The sequence below is a fragment of the Neofelis nebulosa genome, chromosome 4, assembly GCF_028018385.1.
Source record: "Neofelis nebulosa isolate mNeoNeb1 chromosome 4, mNeoNeb1.pri, whole genome shotgun sequence".
NCBI lineage: Eukaryota > Metazoa > Chordata > Mammalia > Carnivora > Felidae > Neofelis > Neofelis nebulosa.
Window position 1 is genome coordinate 136,430,963 of NC_080785.1, and position 20,927 is coordinate 136,451,889.

Genomic DNA, 20,927 nt, shown 5'->3' on the forward strand with positions numbered 1-20,927 from the left:
TCTTACAATAACAGCACCGCACCACAATGTTTGGTCCAGAGCAAAAGAAAAATGAATACGGAAGGGGTGAGGCATACAGTATAATCTGTTGACCCTGCTTACACTCAGTCTAAAGTTGAGGGCAACTAAAATAATTGCAGAGAACATAAGGGATAAGACACAATCTCCACAAACATCAAACGCAGCGGAAAACACGGGATGGCATTCACCAAATCTAAAGAACACACATAATCTCCTATACTGCATGGATTCAAACTCCAATCTCATTCTAATGGGCCAGGGAGATAAAACTTGTTTTAAAGAAAAAATTGTACACAGAATAAACATCTAAGTTTCCCGGTGATTCTCACTAAGGCTTCAATGTATTTTCTTATTGAAATAATCAAACAAGCTCTTGGCAAAAAGATTCGATATTGGTGTCAGAATAATGTAAGAACTTGAAACTATTTATAATGCAAAAATTTTGTTTAAAGCAGACATATCACTACTTATTTTTCTCATTTTGAAAAGAAGCTGTTTCATTCAGCAGTAATTCTTCTCTCGTTCTCTCAGAGAATCTGTACAAAAGCAATATTTCAACTAAAATCAGATCTGAAGGATCTTTTATGAAAATGCATAATGCAGAAGACCCCAATTAAATTTCCAACAAAGCACTGCCATTTTCAGTAAACAAAGTCATCTCAGTAGGGTCACATGATGTGCAAAAACTGCAGCCCAGAAATTAATTACTAGTGTGACATATGTCAAAACAAATTTTTACAAGAATAGAAAGCAGGTGTAACCATGTGTTTTCTCTATCTGTTTGTATGCAAAACCAGTATTGTCGGGCATGTAAATATATTCATTTATTCAGCATCTCTCAGAAAAATAAAGGAGGTTCACTGCCCCCCCTCCCCCCACCCCCGGCCCTGGGTTTGCTGCACCCAGGTGAAAGCTGACTAAATCACACGTGTTTAGTGAGTCAGAAAATAAGTAAGAATCAAGAGACAGCGTGGGTGATATTTTTGAAAGACAGAAGTCATCATCACACAAACTCACTTTACAACATTCAGTTTTCCTTCAAAAGAAGTTTTTTCACAGATCTACATCAACTACACCACACTACATTAAGGTTGTTATCTTGCAGAAATCAAAGCTTTATAAAACATGTGACAGGGCTTGTATTTCATAAAGAAGATTGTAATCTACAGTAAAAACAAAACATAATCAAAAACTACCTGGAAATAAAATTAGAGATTTCAAATCATTTCAAAGTTTTGCTAATTAATGACAACATTTATTTAAATTAAAAACATTTTTGTAAATGCAAACATGTTACTGACCAAGGAACTTCAGAAAGAAAAAAGGATAGAGAGCACAGGTATGCATGCAGATTCTCCTGTTTTCTTTAATAGAAAACTATGTCCCAACCCCTTTCACAAGGGATATATAGACCAAATCATCACAATGTACACTTTAAATACCTTACAATTGTACCTGTCAACAATATCTCAATACAGCTGAAAAAAATCCTAGAAATTAAGCTCTTAAAAAGAAAAAAAAAAAGGAAGAAAGAAAATTATGATTACGTCCCAAACCAAAGACTGGTCTTAAATCTTATGTAAATCACCCTTTGAACTTCAAAACATTGTCCTCTATGTGAGGCAAAAATTAGAAACATACTTCCTACAAGCAATATACTGAAATCACTTTGCTTTTTCAACCAAACGAAGAAGAAAAATACTGAATCCCAGAATTTTCGAGTCAGAAGTCTCAGAAGGCAAAGTGGATGCCTGGGGGCACACTGCACGGCCAGCCACCCGCAGGGCCAGCGGTCCGGGGCTCACCGTACCTTGCGATCGCAATCGGGAAGACAAGAGCGCACTGCATGATACAGACTTTTAGACACTTGTCTCTTAGCACGTTGCTTTCATTACCAATTTCTCATTAACTCTGTGTCTTCTGGTAATTAACTTGGTATCTTAACCTCAGTGGTCGCTTCTTACGATTTCAGCCAAAACGGGCATTTAACCAACCTAGCACCAAAGAAGCCAAAGCGTGGGTGCCATTCTGACCAGTGGGATTGCTCTTTTAGCGAACCTATTTGGCCCATTCGTTAGCTGTAAGAACCAGGATAAGACTAAACGGTGTTTCAAAGGTGATCAAAGTATCCCTTTTTAATTTTTTCAACCAGTTTCTCTGAGTGACTTTGCTGAACAAAGCACATCATTCTTTTGCACTTCAGTACTGGGAATTAAGTGAGTTACCTCTCTTAAAACTGTGCTTGTGTAGCCTCGATACAATCCTCGGATGCCCTGAAACAAACAAAAGGCCGAAAGCTCAGTAAGTTCGAACAGCACAGAGATCTGAATGATACTCTGAGTAAGGCAGAGTTGCTGAAGTCTGAGTTTTAAAGCTTGCACAATGACCACACTCTATAAGAGGTTAAAGGTTATAAACTGGCCTAAAATATATAAAGCTCAGGTCAGCTCTCTTTAAAATGGGAACATGTCTAAAATAATCAAACTGACTACTTCAGTCACTTTCAAAATTTCTGCTCCTGAAAACAATACTTGAAGATGATTTCAGTATGTATTTCCAAATTCAAATGCACACAAAACGCCAATCATCCTTTCCTATAAAAACAGAATTATATTTCATATTTTCAAACAGAAGATATCAGAAATTCATTAATAATCCTCCAAGGTGATAAATATCTCTGGACAAGCCTTGATTTATTCAACTGTCCACATGATTCACAATAGGGTCTGTTTACTGGATTGATCTCATGATCCTCTGATCAAATACTCAGTTATTTCCTCACCTAAGTGACAAACTATTAAGAGTAACTTTTCTAGGGGCGCCTGGGTGGCGCAGTCGGTTAAGCGTCCGACTTCAGCTAGGTCACGATCTCGCGGTCCGTGAGTTCGAGCCCCGCGTCAGGCTCTGGGCTGATGGCTCGGAGCCTGGAGCCTGTTTCCGATTCTGTGTCTCCCTCTCTCTCTGCCCCTCCCCCGTTCATGCTCTGTCTCTCTCTGTCCCAAAAATAAATAAAAAACATTAAAATAAAAAAATAAAAAAAAAAAAAATTAAAAAAAAAAAAAAAAAAAAAAAAAGAGTAACTTTTCTAAAACCTAGACCCATTGAAATTTCCATGTGACTGAATACTGTTTTTAAAACACGGGAGGAGGGGGCTTCTGCAAAAAAATACAAAGAAAAGCAGCTTGATGGTCCCTAGTGACTTGGCCAGCAAGAATGACCTCTGATCCACAGTGGAACATTAACAAGTAAAAAAGAAATTAATTTTTTTTAACGTTTATTTCTTTTTGAGAGAGAGAGCATGTGGTTGGGGGAGGAACAGAGAGAGACAGAGACAGGATCCGAAGCAGGTGAACAGCCCAATGTGGGGCTCGAATTCATGAACCATAAGATCATGACCTGAGCCAAAGGTGAACACTTAACTGACTGAGCCACCCAGGTGCCCCCGGAATTAATTTTAATATAAACATAATGATGCTGGTCACTATGCCCATTACTGTACTCCTCTTCCATGGGTCCCCAAATTCTATGGTAACATTTTAACATGGCATCTTTATTCACTTCACATTTTTATGATTTATTCCATGTCTGATTCTGAAACTACTACAGGACAATGACAATGTAGGACATGTACACAGTGGGGGCACTCAGTACGTGTTATTTAGAAATTTGGAGAGGGGCGCCTGGGTGGCGCAGTCGGTTAAGCGTCCGACTTCAGCCAGGTCACGATCTCGCAGTCTGTGAGTTCGAGCCCGCGTCAGGCTCTGGGCTGATGGCTCGGAGCCTGGAGCCTGTTTCCAATTCTGTGTCTCCCTCTCTCTCTCTGCCCCTCCCCCGTTCATGCTCTGTCTCTCTCTGTCCCAAAAATAAATAAATAAATAAATAAAAAAAAAAAAAAAGAAATTTGGAGAAAAAATATTAAAATTTGAAAACAAATAAAAAAGCAAAAATAATCTTAGCATAAAAAGCTGCTGTGACTGAGCATTAAATTTATCTTCATGGTCTCTTCTAAGGCCCCTGGGATGAGAACCACAGTGTTCATATTAGCTATTATAAAATCTCTCTCAGGGCACCTGGGTGGCTCAGTCAGTTGGCATCCAACTTCAGCTCAGGTCACGATCTCACGGTTCTTGAGTTCGAGCCCCGTGTCAGGCTCTGTGCTGACAGCTCTGAGCCTGAAGACAGCTTCAGATTCTGTGTCTCCCTCTCTCTGCTCCTCCCCTGCTCACACTCTGTCTCTGTCTCTCTCAAAAAGAAACATTAAAACAAAATTTTTTTAATAAAATCTTTCTCAATAAAGAAAGAGTTTAAAAACATATCTCACCTCTTGATATAAGACGTTAGAGAAGATCTGAAATGTTCTTGAAGAGGAAGACACCTGTGCCCTCTGCTTAACCACTTCCGAAGGAACACGAATCAGACAGGCAACCTAAAATATATAATTTAATTAATTACATCTTAAAAAAGAAGTAACTGCTATGAAAATTGAAATTATTCTCATAATCAAAAAAATACAGTCAAAAAGGAATAATATAAAGGGTCACTGCAACATGTCCCAAGGCATTTTTTCAACCTAAAAGCCTCAGACCCTTAATGGACATGCATTGTTTTGTCAGCCCAGAAACTTATCTCCCTTGTGCTTATAGATATCCTCACACCTCCTGCCATCTTGTTCCAGACCCATCTGTCTAGAAGTCCCTCGATGGCAAGAAACACACTGACTTATTCTGAACCCCCAGCACCTAGAACAGCATCACCTAGTGTTCACATGCCAGTCATTTCAAACAGGTGAAAGAATGAACCAAAAGGGCTTTTGCTCTACTGTAAATAATGCATACATCAACAGAAGCACAGCTGGCTACACCTAGTCATCTGTCCCACTCCCCACCCCAGCCTCAACTAGCTCCCAACCCCAGCACCCTAGACCCTATCACCACACCCCCATGCAACAACGGAGGAGAAACTCCAGGAACTCTTGGGTCCTGCTCCAGCATTCAAGTTGACACAGGTCCTAAACAGACCGTAATCACATCTGACAGGTCAACAACCAATACTCCAGAATTTTTAAGCTATTTTTTTCTTTGTACTTAACATTAGATTACCTATATTAAAGACTTGAAAAAACAAAGTGGGATTACAAGTAATGTTTCTCCTTTTCTGCCTACCCACATGTCTAAATTCTCTATCATGAACAGGTATTATTACTTGGTAAGTTTCATTAACATAATATTAAAGAGCACAAATATGTTACGGACCAAAGATTTTAATTGAGGGAGAAAATAAAATGAAAGGGCCAATTTAAAATGTGCTTTTTTGGGGCACCTGGATGGCTCAGTCAGTTAGGCGTCCGACTTCAGCTCAGGTCATGATCTCGTGGTCCGTGAGTTCAAGCCCTGCGTCGGGCTCTGTGCTGACGGCTCAGAGCCTGGAGCCTGCTTCGGATTCTGTGTCTCCCTCTCTCTGCCCTCCCCTGCTCACGCTCTGTCTCTCTCAAAAATAAACAAACATTAAAAACAAATTTTTTTAATGTGCTTTTCAATGCAACCCTACTTATTATTAACCTTGACAAATACCAATTTTTACAGATAAGGACACACACACAAAACAGATTAAACACCTGATTATCACTAAGGCCTAAAATTGGGTATAAATCGTGTTACTCTTCATAAGTGTGCAAACTTTTAAATCCATACTTATAAGCCAGGACAGAAAACAAGGTCCGCTGAAACTTACGTGAACCTGAAAGGATAGCCCCCAGCCTCTAAAACTCATTAAAGAAATGAAAATAAATAAATAAGGAAAGCGAAAGGAAAGAAAAAGGTTCACTAACTCCTTGTATTTTTCAATTCAAGAGGTCAAGAGTGAAATATGACCTCAATATGTCAAGAAAATAGGAATGGTCTACTTTTGCGACTTGGCATAAATATTTATGGAACTTCATGCTTCATAACCCTTCATGTTCTTACATTATGTTTTTATTTCTTAAAAATACAGAAGCAAAACAAAAACTTTGAAAAGGTCCTTAGATGAAAAACAATCTCACTAACAGAAAAGGTACAAAGCGCCCAGCAAGGCTTCTTGACTTCCGTGGCGTGGCAATTTTGGCATGAGACAGAGGCCACAAAGGAACGCCTCTATTTCCTCCAGTAACTCCAATGCCTTCGATTTGGTTTTCTATTAACTCTGATCTTTCTTAGATTTGAATCTGAGCTACAACAGAGTATTTCACTGCACAAGAACAAAAACACGTTACAGTATTGTGATTCCATGAAAGGGGATCAAGATAATGTCATCTGTGGTCTCTTGGTAAATCCGTTCTCTAGAGAATTCCTTCCTCATAAATCTGGGGTTCAGTATGAATCCATGACACAGAAATGGTGGCATTTTCATTATATCCAAGAGCGTCTTACATGTTGAGGGTCTACCAAAAAATAAAACTAATAAAAATAAAACATAAAGATAATATACGTCCCCATCTTTAAGCCACATTAAAATACAACACTGGCTTCATTAGAATTAAGCATGCCAAAAATAAGATAAAGTTTAGATTAAAAATTGATAATAAAGCTGCTACCAAGATTCTTCTTTAACATTAAAAAAAAACAACTTACCCTGATATGTTTTTTTACATTTATTTTTGTAATGGAAACTGAAATGTCTCCTTTTAGTATTTATTAAACACCAAGACACAAACACTACAAGTTCTAAGACTAAGTGTGTAAAAGGGAAAAAACTACTGTCAACTTCAACCTCCCATTTGGTAAAATGAGTGAAGGCAGAGAAGAGGAACCTCTGGTCCTTTCACTGCCACGGCCACGTCCCACACCTCCACACCTCGCTGCACGCCTGTTATGGCCTCACCTTTGTCCCGTCACTCTTGAAATGCTCTTTGAGGCCACTGGGCACCACCGAAAGTACCTTCCATTAACATTACATCATTTCTCCAATTGTTTTAACACAGCTCACAATCATTTACCTGATTTTCATTTTTCTAAAGGAAACTTCATCAATGACCCATAAATGTGCCTCTGATATTAGAAGCCAATTGTCAGCACGTTAAATACATACCAGCCTGAGACAGAAGCTACTGAAGGTCAGAGCACTACCTGGCTTAGGAAGTTAGGATGAAACCCACATCTTTCGATTACTGTCTCCAGAATTATTTCCCATCAAAGATATATCAACACGCATCTAATGAACTTACAGTTTCAAAGTTTAGTTCGGCTGATTCTTCATGTTTAGACAGGTAAATCTTTGTCAGTTCAACAGAAACCTAAATAAACTGAATACAGCCAAAGTTTAATCATATTCAGAGCAAGGGCTGCTTTGGACTTTGCAGAGTAAACTCCAGTGTGGCAAATCAGTAAGAGGGAGAAAAACCTTATGACACTCTGAAAAATTCTGCAACGTGCAAGTTACTTACTTGTATTTTACTTCAAATTCTTTGTGTAATTATCAAAATTCTTTCTGGAACACAGGTTTCCAAATCTAACATATCTTTCTGAACCATCGTTTAAAACCAAAAACCTTTTAACTGTAAGTTCATCTGTGTGTCAATTCTGCCATCTTCTGGTTACAAATGGAATCACAGCTATTGATAAAACCATCCTAGCAGCAATTTCTAACTCCTAATTTATCATCCTTGGGATTTAAATTTTATCCACTGATATGGGGACACAAGTTCGTCATACCTTTCTTACTTATTAGACTCCTTCCACCTACATAAACAGCCAAAAGTCATTAGAAGAAAATATTTAATTTTTGTAGATACTAGTCTTCTCCTGCCTGACAAAATTCCTGTTCTTGATAATCCAGACTCCAACAGAAACTTAATAGTCCTCTCAACAAAAATTGTATCATTGTGTAGGCTTTGTTTCTAAAGGCTGTTCACAGAATGTTACATAAGACTTAAGCTGTAAATGGCTTTTTCACTTTTGTTCCTTTCTGTAACAGAAAGGAGCCATGATTTCCCAGGAGGTGACAAAGCCCTGTGGACAGATGCATACATACCAACTCACAGAAAATCTGAAAGTGGAGGAGACTGTAATGTCAAGGTAACTGTATCAGTTTCTTATGGCTGCTCTAACAAAGTACTACATACTCAGTGGCTTAAAATAACACAAATTAATCTCTCAGAATTCTGGAGGTCAGAATTCCAAACTAAGTCTTACTGAGCTAAAATCAAATTGTCAGCCAGTTGGTATTCCTTCTGGAGTTTCTAAAGGAGCATCTATTTCCTTGTTTTTATAGCCCACTGCATTCTGTGGTTTGTGGTCCCTTCTTCTCTCTTCAAGACGGAGCACAGCATCATAAAACCTCTGACACTCCTGCGTTCCACTTATGAGGACCTTGGGCTTACCTAGATAATCCCAGAAAATCTTGTCCTCGAGATCCTTAACTTTACCTTATCTGCAAAGCCCCTTTTGCCATGTTAGGTAACATAGTCACAGGTTTTAGGGACTAGGAAATCTTTAAAGGGCCATTATTCTGCCTACCATTGTAACCAACAGCATATTTTAGAACTCCAACCTTTTCTTATTTTTTTTTTTTTTAATTTTTTTTTTTCAACGTTTTTTATTTATTTTTGGGACAGAGAGAGACAGAGCATGAACGGGGGAGGGGCAGAGAGAGAGGGAGACACAGAATCGGAAACAGGCTCCAGGCTCCGAGCCATCAGCCCAGAGCCTGACGCGGGGCTCGAACTCACAGACCGCGAGATCGTGACCTGGCTGAAGTCGGACGCTTAACCGACTGCGCCACCCAGGCGCCCCAACCTTTTCTTATTTTAAGAAACCCACAGCAATCAGAGTTCATAATATTACCCAAGTAATACACCTCTCATCTCCACTTTTGCACTTCTGCCATTTTTAAAATATTACATCAAAAGTAAAAACTACAGAGAGAAATGTTCGTCTTAACTATTCATTCTCCAACGGTATTTTAACTGTCCACAGCAGCTGTGGAACCTTGAACAAGTCACTGAAACTCTGTCAATTTCAATGTCTTCTTCTGAAATGATTTTCTCCAAAAAATATGTAATTCTGAAAATGTGCTACATAAAGCATTTTGTGTGACATGCACTGGAAAATTGGACTTTACAGATCAGATGCTAGGCTGAGCACTTTTTAAGTGATGTACTATTTAATTCTTTAAAAAAAATTTTTTTAATGTTTTTATTTATTTTTGAGACAGAGAGAGACAGAGCATGAGCAGGAGAGGGGCAGAGACAGAGGGAGACACAGAATCCGAAGCAGGCTCCAGGCTCTGAGCTGTCAGCACAGAGCCCGACGCGGGGCTCAAACTCACGAACTGTGAGATCATGACCTGAGCTGAAGTTGGACGTTTAACCGACTAAGCTACCCAGGCGCCCCTACTTAATTCTTACAAGAACTGTGAGTTGGGTATCATTAACCCTGTTTTTCAAGATGAGGAAAATAGCAGCTCAGTGAAGTTAGGTATATGGCCTACAGACACACATAGCAAACAGGGTGTGTAACAAGTCAGAGTTCCAAGCCTGATCTATGTTACTGGACAGGTATGACCCTTATACTGTCTCCTTACAGAGGCAGTCAATATATTCTCCAGCTACTTAATAAATTTATCCAATTTATTACTCATACACTCCTCAAGGACAGGGATAAAAATGTGTTACTCTATGTTTTTTAGCATCAATCACAGTGTTAGAGAATAGGCATTCAAATATTGAAAAGTATACAATTACAAATTAGAGCAATTCTATGACAGTGGGATTTAATTCATTATGCTAGTACGAACCCTAATCTTAACCAAAGAGCATGTGAGAAAGTAAAGGTTTATCACTGACAAAGTGCAGACTTACAGAGAAGTGGCTAATCTGACCTTCAGTAGTTTGGTTCTTGGAGACAAGTGTTTGGCTTTTCCATTTAAAATGTAGTGGCACTAACTGACCAAATATTCCTGTGGCTTGAAATGATTTCAACTTCATCATCTTACATGAAAATCTTGTTCACTGTTTCTATAAAATGGAACTTAACTGTGTTCCAAAACCTGATAGTGCTCTCAAATAAAAAGCCAACACAGAGCTTCCCTTCCCTTCCCTCTTGTCCAGTAAGTAAACAAGATAGTCAATGAAACGCACTGTCCTAGATCAAGAATCAATATGGTCTGAATTAATGCTGCATACTACACTAGGGAGAGACAAGCAAATCCATAAAACAGAAAATAATCTGAAAGGTGTTAAAGGAGGAAATCATCAAGAAATTGGAGGGGTGGTGGGGCAACCTGGTCCTTTACAAAAAGCCTCCCTGAAAAACCTCTCTGCACATCCATGCTTGTACTCAAAGTGGGGTCATCAGCAGACATCGGTCGTGCCAAGCCCAGAGGGTCTCCCTGGCCCTTCTGCACATTTGCTCAGGCTCAGATGGCTGGGACAACTGCGAAACAGGACGTGCTTGCTGACTTAGCTCAGAAGACTCCACTGCACAGTTTAAGCTTATGCACCCCCTCACCCCCACCCCCACCCCATACTAACAAAGGCATCCATGAAGCAATATGCATTGGAGGAATGCTGTTGGAAGTGCTTTTGAAAGAACGACCATCTTGGGGTGCTTGGGTGACTCAGTCGGTTAAGTGTCCAATTCATGGTTTTGACTCAGGTTACGACACAGTTTTGTCAGTTCAAGTCCTGCATCTGGCTCTGTGCTAGCAGCACAGAGCCTGCTTGGGATTCTCTCTCTCCCCCTGTCTCTCTGTCCCTCCCCAACTCATGCTGTCTCTGTCTCTCTCAAAATGAATAAATTTTTAAAAATGAAAGAATTACCATCCTTATGCCAATTCTCTTATCACCCAAATTCACCTTCTCCCTCTGAACTCCAGGCCTCTGCCTTAGTTGAGGCTCTGCTCATCTCTCTCTGGGGGGTTCTGGAGTAGTCTCCTGTGTTCCATTCAAACACCACATCCACCCCCACACAGCTACGGGGGCAGGTTCCTAAAATCCCCACCACTGGTGCCCTCCTACGCAGCCGTTCAAAAGATAACAGCCAAAGTCCTTCCTCCAGCAGGCAAGGCCCTCCAGCACCCCCTGCCCTGCTTCATTTCATGATGGCCCAGTCATGCCTATGCTCCATCTAGAACTTGAAAATGTCTAATAAGGACTTTCCACAAACTCAATACCTGTGCTGGCACCCTCCCACCTAACAATCATACCCTAAAATGTGGCTCAAGGGTTAGCTGTTCTATCAGGCCTTTCCTGAATCAACACCATCGAGACAAAACCATTCCTTTTCTTATCAGGCTCTCAGTGTACCTTGTACTCCCTTTACTTAAAATACCTGTAACCCTTCAGTGTACTTACACCTTAAACATCCATCTCCACCTTAGATGGCAACACTTTCCAAGGCAGTGTATCATCTTGTCATTTTATCCCCAATGCCTAGAACCTAGTAAGGACTTTCCATCTAAATCTGCACCTGCAGGGTAAATGGAGGAGCTGAAGGAAAGCAGCCTACGTACCAGGAATCAAAGATGTCCAATTGAGGAACAGACACGAAAAGGACAGGGTTTAAAGGATGACGGTGGAAAGCAAGTTATTTCTACATTCTTAAGATAATTTTTTGTGTAATTCTTATACTTTAGGATTCTTGGGAAGCTATTAAGAAGTCTGGGTTCCTTAGGGTGCCTGGGTGGCTCAGTGGGTCGAGCACCTGACTCTTTGCTTTTGGCTCAGGTCATGATCCCAGAGTCACGGGATGGAGCCCCTGGATCAGGGCTCTACTCACTGTGGAGCCTGCTTGGGATTCTCTCTCCTTCTGCCCCTCCCCCTGCTTGTGCATGCCTCTCTCTCTCTCTTAAATGAAAAAAAGAAAAAAGAAAAAAGAAAAAAAGTCTGTTCCTCATGTACTTAAGGCCCTTAAGTGAAAAAAGGTTCCCAGGGATACCTGACTGGCTCAGTTGGTAGAACATGTGACTCCTGATCGTGGGGTCCTGAGTGTGAACCCCACGCTGGGTGTAGAGATTACTTAAAAATGTAAAATTTTTAGGGGCACCTGGGTGGCTCAGTTGGTTCAGCATCTGACTCTTGATTTAGGCTCCAGTCATGACCTCACAGTTTGTGGGCTCGAGCCCCACATCAGGCTCCACACACACAGCCTGCTTGGGATTTTCTCTCTCTCTCTCTCTGCCCCTCCTCCACTCATACGTGAGCGCAGGCACTCACGCTCACTCTCTCTCAAAAACAAACACTCAAAAAAAGGAAAAAAAAAAGGTTCCCAGAAACACTACCTAATAAACAGAATAGGGTAAAAGGCTGCCTGAGCACATCCCCATGATGTGCCCTTGTTTGAGAGTAGCGAAGCATGTGACAGTCCAGTTTCAGCTTCTAATTGTCCAACAAATCTCCAAGCAACACCTGTACATGCGTCCCGCCTCCACCTTTATAGACACAACCAGCTCCGTCCGCAGCCTCGCGGAGCTGCTGCCTGAGTTAATAACCACACTTCACTTCGGGCGCGGTCACCTTCCTTCCTGCTCACCCTGTCTCCATGGCTCGGTCACACAACCGCACACAGGTCTGGCAAAATAATACTACAACTGCAAACCAAAGTGACTCTCCAAGAATTTATGGGTACTTCAAAATCTATTAGGATTATTTCAAAAGATAAAACACATTTCTAAAGTTGTCAAGCTCCTTCTATTATCTTATCATCTTGTTCAGTGGTTCTTCTGTAAAAGAAAAAGAAAAAAGGCCAGTAAAGACCACGAAAAACACTAAATAGATTTTTTCCAAGTAATCCCTACCTGCGAAGTGGTTCGAACTCACAACCCCAAGATCAAGAGTCGCAAGCTCTACCAAGTGAGCCTGCCAGGCGCCCCTATACAGACACTTTAAAAGCTGCTCACAACACCATCAAAAATGGCTTAAATCTCCCCCAGGGAAAACACCATGGTGACCAACGCGGGCGCTGTGCTTTGCTCCTGACAGACGCTAGACTGCTTCAAGGCCTGTGAATCCTCCAAGGAGCCAATTCAGTGGGGAAGCCGAAGAAAGAGGATGTGCTAACAACTCGCCTAATCCATATGCTGCTAACCCATAAGCCCCGAACGGACGACAGCACAACAAAGGTGTGGTAGATGAGCTACACAACAGCATAAACTGTCTTCGTTTTCAAGGGTCTGGGATGGCACAGGCCTTGAAGAAAATGTCAGATGTAGCTGCAAACCTCACTCTATCTTCCAAATCTGAATCAACATGTCCAAGTAAGCTGCCACCCTCAGAACCAGTCAGTTGTGACTAAACGAGATCCCTCAGTGGGTCTGCAAATTTGCAATTCTGAGGCAGACGAAAGGGATGGCACTTCTGGTCAGCATGTGGCACTCCTCGTGTTCAGCACCCACTGACATATTCGTAAGGATGGGACTGCTGAACCAATACAGTATAAAAATTGAGTAGTGGGATAGACATTTACATTTTTTTAATATTTATTTTTCAGAAAGTGCAAGCAGGGGAACGACAGACAGAAGGGGACAGAGGATCTCAAGTGAGCTCTGTGCCGACAGACTGACAGCAGCGAGTCTGACGCACGGCTCAAACTCACCAACCTCAAGATCATGCCCTGAGCTGAAGTCAGACACTCAACTGACTGAGCCGCCAAGGTGCCCCTTAAATTTTTGATAACTCTAAATCAGTGGTGTTTAAATATCAGTGAGCACCAGAACCAACCAGGAATTGTGTTTAAAAAGCAGGGCTCCTGGTGCCATGTCCAAAAATCTTCATCTATAACCAGCTGCCCGGGCAACGGAGTCTAGGTGCTCTTTGGACTACGCCTGGAGAATTACTGTTAGAGGTTCTCAGAAAAGCAACTACAAAATATGATAAAATTTATTTCCTAGCTTTCTCAATTCCAAATTAGAATGGGACCAAAAGGATAATCAACCAGCACCTACGTGTATAAGGACATCCACACGTCACCCATGCATACATTAAATTCAGAGTGGCTGCCTTAGGCTACAAAGAAATTGCAAGGATCTTTCGTTTCTGAAAACAACATGAATCTAAGCCAAAAGTAGAATTAAGACCCAGGAAAAGTTAAATCTTAAACACTAAAAACAAACCACTATTACTGTAATGTTACAGCATCTGTTGTATTAAAGTAAACCTGCCCAACCCTTCTGATCTAATTACAGATTCTACTTCTCACAGGACTTCTTCTGTGTCTGATGAAAGCTGAGCGGTAAAATAATTGAGGTAGGGATTTAGAGATTTGGTACAGCCACCTTCCTAATAAAAGTGGCACAAACAAGACTCTAACTGTTGTTACATATTAAATCTTATTTGATCGATTTTACTGTATTCCAAATTACAAACATAAGGTAGAAGGTGGTAATTATGGTTCTATTGATTCGTCATTAAGTTTTAATCAAGGTGCAGCTGCAGGGAACGGTTATTATGGCAGCACGCTTCTGTCTCTTTCATACACTTATAGTTGCTACGATAAAGTAATTGTGGACACACTGGATACCAACAAGATACGTTATTGTTTCTAAGGAATCTGTCTGCAACCTAACAATCTTCTATCAAAATAAACGTTACAGAAAATCACCAAACTATTTCTTATTTTCTCTAGATCTCTATTCCTTTCTGACCAATGACAGCTATAAATGTTTTTGTTTTCCTTTTTAACTTACCAATGAAAATTTGCTTCTCCTACATTCACCCCTGTCTTTCTGTCACTTTTGGAAACCACAGCTGTATGAATCTGAAACCAAAAGTTTATGCTCTATGAAAGTGATATAAGTTACTAAAATAAAAAGGCGGTATATACATTTCTCAGGCATTTATTGAGAAAATGGATACTGAATGGCTTTGGAAAGCTGGTTTAATAAAGTGCCAAGATAGCAATCTCTATCAAAACAACACCAGCATTCTTCACAGAGCTGGAACAAACAATCCTCAAATTTCTATGGGACCAGAAAAGACCCCAAATAGCCAAAGCAATCCTGAAAAAGAAAACCAAAGCTGTAGGCATCACAATCCCGGACTTCAAGATGTATTACAAAACTGTAATCATCAAGACAGAATGGTACTGGCACAAAAACAGACACTCAGATCAATGGAACAGAATAGAAAACCCAGAAATGGACCCACAAACGCATGGCCAACTAATCTTTGACAAAGCAGGAAAGAATATTCAATGGACTAAAGACAGTCTCTTCAGCAAATGGTGCTGGCAAAACTGGACAGCGACATGCAGAAAAATGAACCTAGACCACTTTCTTTCACCATACACAAAAGAAACTCAAAATAGATGGAAGCCCTACACGTAAGACAGGAAGGCATCAAAATCCTGAAGGAGAAAGCAGGCAAAAAACCTCTTTGACCTCAGTCACAGCAACTTCTTATTCAACATGTCTCCAGAGGCAAGGGAAACAAAAGCAAAAATGAACTATTGGGACCTCATCAAAATCAAAAAGGAAACAATCAGCAAAACTAAAAGGCAACCGACAGAATGGGACAAGATATTTGCAAAAGACATATCAGATAAAGGGTTAGTATCCAAAATCTATAAAGAACTTATCAAACTCAACACCCAAAACAAAATAACCCAGTGAAGAAATGGGCAAAAGACAGGAATAGACACTTCTCCAAAGAAGACATCCAGAGGGCCAACCAACACATGAAAAGATGCTCAACATCACTCATCATCAGGGAAATACAAATCAAAACCACAATGGGATACCACCTCACACCTGTCAGAATGGCTAACATGAACAACTCAGGCAACAACAGATGGTGAGGATGTGGAGAAAGAGGACGGCCCTCTTTTGCATTGCTGGTGGGAATGCAAAGTGGTGCAGCCACTCTGGAGAACAGTATGGAGGTTCCTCAACAAATTAAAGATAGAACTACCCTACAATTGTACTACTAAGTATTTATCAAAGGGATACAGATGTGCTGTTTCAAAGGGGCACATGCACCCCAATGTTTATAGCAGTGGTATCGATAAAAGCCAAAGTGTGGAAAGAGCCCAAATGTCCATCGACAGATGAATGGATAAAGATGGATACAATGGAATACTACTCAGCAATCAAAAAGAATGAAATCTTACCATGTGCAACTATGTGGACAGAACTAGAGGGTATTATGCTAAGTGAAATTAGTCAGAGAAAGACGAGTACCATATGACTTCACTCATATGAGGAATTTAAGACACAAAACAGATGAACATAAGGGAAGGGAAGCAAAAATAATATAAAAACAGGGAGAGGGACAACACATAAGAGACTATTAAATATGGAGAACAGAGGGTTACTGGAGGGTTGTGGGAGGGGTGATGTGCTAAATGGGTAAGAGGCATTAAGGAACCTACCCCTGAAATCAGTGTTGCACTATATGCTAACTTGGATATAAATTTAGAAATTAATTAAAAATAAAATAAAAAAGTCCTAGCTAAAAAAAATTTAAAAAAAAATACATGAACAAGATTTCCATAACTGTAACAAATTTAACATTATTGCTTTGTCTCCTTGAAGTTGGTCCATTTTCCTACATATTAATTTTTATGCTTAAAAATCTTGTGATGTTCACTCTTTCATCAATGTTTGCAATAAAAATATGTACGCAAACTTTAAAAAAAGGAAAGAAAAGAAAAGAAAAGAAAAGAAAAGAAAAGAAAAGAAAAGAAAAGTGCCAAGATATCTGGAGTGTCAAAACCAGCATTTCTACAAACCCTAAAAATCTCTTCAACATATGAAACTCTAACCAAATTTAAAATCAATCAAAGGTCAACATCAAGCTATCTTTCACCTGTGAGGTCAATCTCTATACCCACTACTGATCAATTCTCCTTCCAAAGTTCTCCAAGCATCACAAGAAATATAAAAAGACACCTGACACTTATGGGACCATGGAAATCTTAAGAGACACAATAAAGGTATGACTGTCCCAGAATTGTTTATCTCCTGTGTTATGGACACTTGTTTCCTAACTAACATTCCTAACTCTTGCACCTCCCACGTGCAAGAGTTCACATGGAATACAACAACAAAGGCTCCAATATTTTTTAAATGTTACTTACAGAGTGTATTAAAATATGAAGTATTTTTTAGACATGAAAAGATATGCCATTAACATGATTAATCTAGCAACTATCATTTGCCCTAATTACGTATTACTTTACATATTCCTGCTAAGTTTAAGAGACAGAAAATTCTTAAATTGAAGAAAACCTGTCCTTCGACATGGCAAATTAGCTTTCAGGCAAGAGATCCCTGTGTGGCCAAGTTCTTTTTGCTGCTTGTTCTCAACAACATACTAGAAAATATAAAATATAAACCAAATACTGAGTTTATGAGAATATTTAAGGTTAAAGCAATACACAATTCTAAAATAATGTGAGGCAAGGGCTGTCATAAGAACAAACTCTCACAACCTGAGACAATAAAACTCTCACACACAACTTGTTATTCTTTAGTATATATACTCAAAAATTACTGCATGTAAAGAGGTTCTAAAGCCAGAATATAATCACAAAAAACAATCTGAACCTTGGGTAACAGCTTAAATTTTTTTTGTTTTTAAATGAAATATAAATTGGTTTTAAATTGCCATTTAAACTAATTTTCCAGTTCAATTCAAGCACCGGAATTCTTACTTTGGGTAAGAGCAGAGGGAACAAAAATGCCCAGAAATTCTATGCAAAATGTCCTCATGTTCATTTCCTGGAGAGACGTTCACAGGTTTCATTAGAGCCCTAAAGGGGTCTGCAGCTCATAAAGGAGTTACTACTTTGTGTTGCTTCCTACTGAGAAAATAATACACTGCTAGTCTCATCACTTTTCTAACTTCGGTAAATCATGAAGGCAATTTTTCTTTTAAAAAATTCCAGAGTTAACTTGGGACTTGGGTCCTGCAAAATCATTTTTAAAACAATATCAAAGCAAGTTTTATAAAATCAACTTTAGTGAATTTAGTGTTTCTTAGGCTAATTTCAACATTCTCTTCAAGGAACCATACAACAGATTTCTCACATCAAGAAATTCAGTGATGTCAGATCTTGCCATTTGCAACAACCTGGATGGACCTAAAGACTGTAATGCTAAGTGAGTTAAGCCAGTCAGAGAAAGACAAATACCATACGATTTTATTCACATGTAGAATTTAAGAAACAACAGACATGAACAAAATTAAAAAAAAAAATAAGCAAACAAACAAAAACCACAGAGAGACAAACCAAAAAACAGACTCCTAACTACAGAGTACAAATGGACAGTTACCAGAGGGCAGCTGGGTGGGGGTGGGGGTGAGATAGGTGACATGGATGATGAGCACAGAGTAATATATACAATTGTTGAATCACTATACTGTACACCTGAAACTAATATGACACTGTATGTTAACTATACTAAAATAAAATTTTTTTAAGAAATTCATTTTATAGAAATGGAAAAGTATAGTTTCATATATCCCAGATATACAAAATAAATTTTTAAGATGCAAAAATACCAAAGAAGACCAAAGATCATCTTTGTCCCTATCAAATATCATAACCTCAACAATTCAAATTATCACACAGAGTGACACTTGCTTTTCTATAAAATAGACTATCTCCCCCATAATTCCTTTTCTCTTGGATTTCCCAGATATAATCTGGTATGTTCTCATCAACTAAAATGATGTAATTATTTTGACTACATTCCCTTACAAATAACTTTCTTTTAAATTGTCCTAATACTTCCCAACTCGTTCTATGAGACCAGTTTTATCTTGATACCAAAACCAGAAAGGCACAAAAAAAGTTAACTACAGACTTGTATCTCTTATGAACAGAGTCCTCAACAAAATACTAGTAAACAAACCTAGCACTAAATAAAAAGTATTATATACCATGATCAAATGAGGTTTATCCCAGTAATGCAAGAGTGATCTGAAAATGTCTGAAAACCAGTTAATGTAATACACCATATCAGCAAAATAAAAAACAAAAACCTTACGATTATCTCAATGGACGAACAGAATCACGGACAAAATTTGGCCCTTCAAAAATTAAAAAACCTTCATCCAACAAACTAGGAATAGAAGGCAACTTCTTCAACTTGATCAAGAACATTTATGAAAACCTTACAGTTAACTCATAGTTAATAGTGGCACACTAACTTTCTTCCTGAGTTCAGAAAAAAGATAAGGATGTCCACTCTTGTCACTCCTATTCTACACTGTACTAAAGCTTCAAGCCAGGTCAATTAAGGCAAGAAAATGAAATAGAAAAGAAAGACATAGAACAACCTCTATTTGCACATACAAATAGAGTGTACAGATTTTATGTACAGAAAATCCTAAGGGATCCACTAAACCACTTTAGAACTGATTGAGTTCCATAAAGTTGCACAATACAAGATCAATATATGAAAATGAATGTATTTCTATAATTAGCAATGAACTGAAAATGAAATTTTTAAAAATTTCCATTTAGAATAACATCAAAAAGAATAAATTACTTAAGAAAAAACGGGGCGCCTGGGTGGCTCAGTCAGTTAAGCATCCAACTCCGGCTCAGGTCACAATCTTGTGGTTCACAAGTTGGAGCCCCATGTCAGGCTCTGTGCTGATAGCTCAGAGCCTGGAGCCTGCTTCAGATTTTGTGTCTCCCTCTCTCTCTGCTCCTCCCCCACTTGTTCTCTCTCTCGTTCTCTCTCTCTCCCTCCCTCCCTCCCTCCAAAATAAATAAAACAAAAAAAATTTTTTTAAAACAGAATAAATTACCAAGACAGGCGCAAAACTTATACTCTGAAACTATAAGACACTGTTGAAAGAAAATAAGACCTAAATAAATGGAAAGACATCACATATTTATAGATCACAAAGTTTAATATTTTTAAGATAGCAACAGTCTCCAAATTGATTTGCAGAGTCGGCGCAATACCTATCAAAATCTAAGTTGCCTTTTTTCCAGAAGTTGAGCAGCTGATTCTAAACTTCATGTGAAAATGCAAGAGACGCAGAATAGGCAAAACAATCTTGACAGAGAAGAACTAACTTGGAGGACTTGTAGTTACTGATTTCAAAACTTACCACAAAGCTACACTTAATCAAGTCTGTGTGATACCAGCACAAGAACAGATGCAGAGATCAACAGAACAGAACTGAGAATCTACAAACAAACCCTCACATTTACAATCTATTATGTTTTGACAAGGGTGCCAAAGCCCTTTAATGGATGGAGAATAGTCTTTTAACAAATGGGGCTGGGTCAACTGGATATCCACATGCAAAATTCTGAAGTTTGACTACCTCACAGCAGATACAAAATTACTCAAAATGGATCAAAGACCTAAAAGTAAGAGTTAAAACTAAAATTCTGGAAAGAAAGCACAGGTATAAATCTTCATGATCTCAAATCAGGCAATGGTTTCAAAGATGTAACACCAAACCATAAGCATTAAGTAAAATAAAACAGGTAAAATAAAAAATTTGAAATTTATGCTTCAAAGTGAAGAAAATGGCAAGTTACTAAGAAAGTGGAAAGACAAAGCACAATATGGTAAAAAAATTTTACAAATCATAGGCCTCATAATGGACTTGTATCTAGAATATATAAAGAATTTCCACAACTCAGTAACAAGACAACCCAATTAAAGAACAAAGGATCTGAATAGATATGTCTCCAAAGAAGATAAGCAAATAACTCCTAAGTACATGAAAAGATGCTCAAAATCATTAGTTATCAGAGAAATATAAATCAAAATCACAGTAAGATGCCACCAAACATCTACTTGTGGACTATAATTTATAAGACAGATATCAAGTCGTGGTAATAATGTGCAGAAACTATAACCCTTATGCACTGCTACTGGGAATGTAAAATTGCACAGCCACTTTGACCAATAATTCCACTCCTACGTGTACATCCAAGAGAAATGAACACATACATCAACAA

At 38.9% G+C, this 20,927-nt stretch overlaps 1 protein-coding gene across 11 annotated transcripts in view; it reads right to left on the minus strand.

Annotated features, from left to right (window-relative positions):
• Positions 1-20,927, minus strand: part of SLC25A26 (solute carrier family 25 member 26) — a 139,450-nt gene that overhangs the window by 95,793 nt on the left and 22,730 nt on the right. For 9 of the 11 annotated variants that reach the window (XM_058726246.1, XM_058726245.1, XM_058726251.1 and 6 more), the window contains 2 exons: positions 4,343-4,447; positions 2,247-2,294 (listed from right to left, as the gene is read on the minus strand). The exons of the other annotated variants lie outside the window; for them this stretch is intronic. In XM_058726246.1, the coding sequence (XP_058582229.1) occupies positions 2,247-2,294; positions 4,343-4,447 (153 nt within the window). The remainder of the gene's footprint in view (positions 1-2,246; positions 2,295-4,342; positions 4,448-20,927) is intronic. 11 annotated transcript variants of the gene reach the window in all.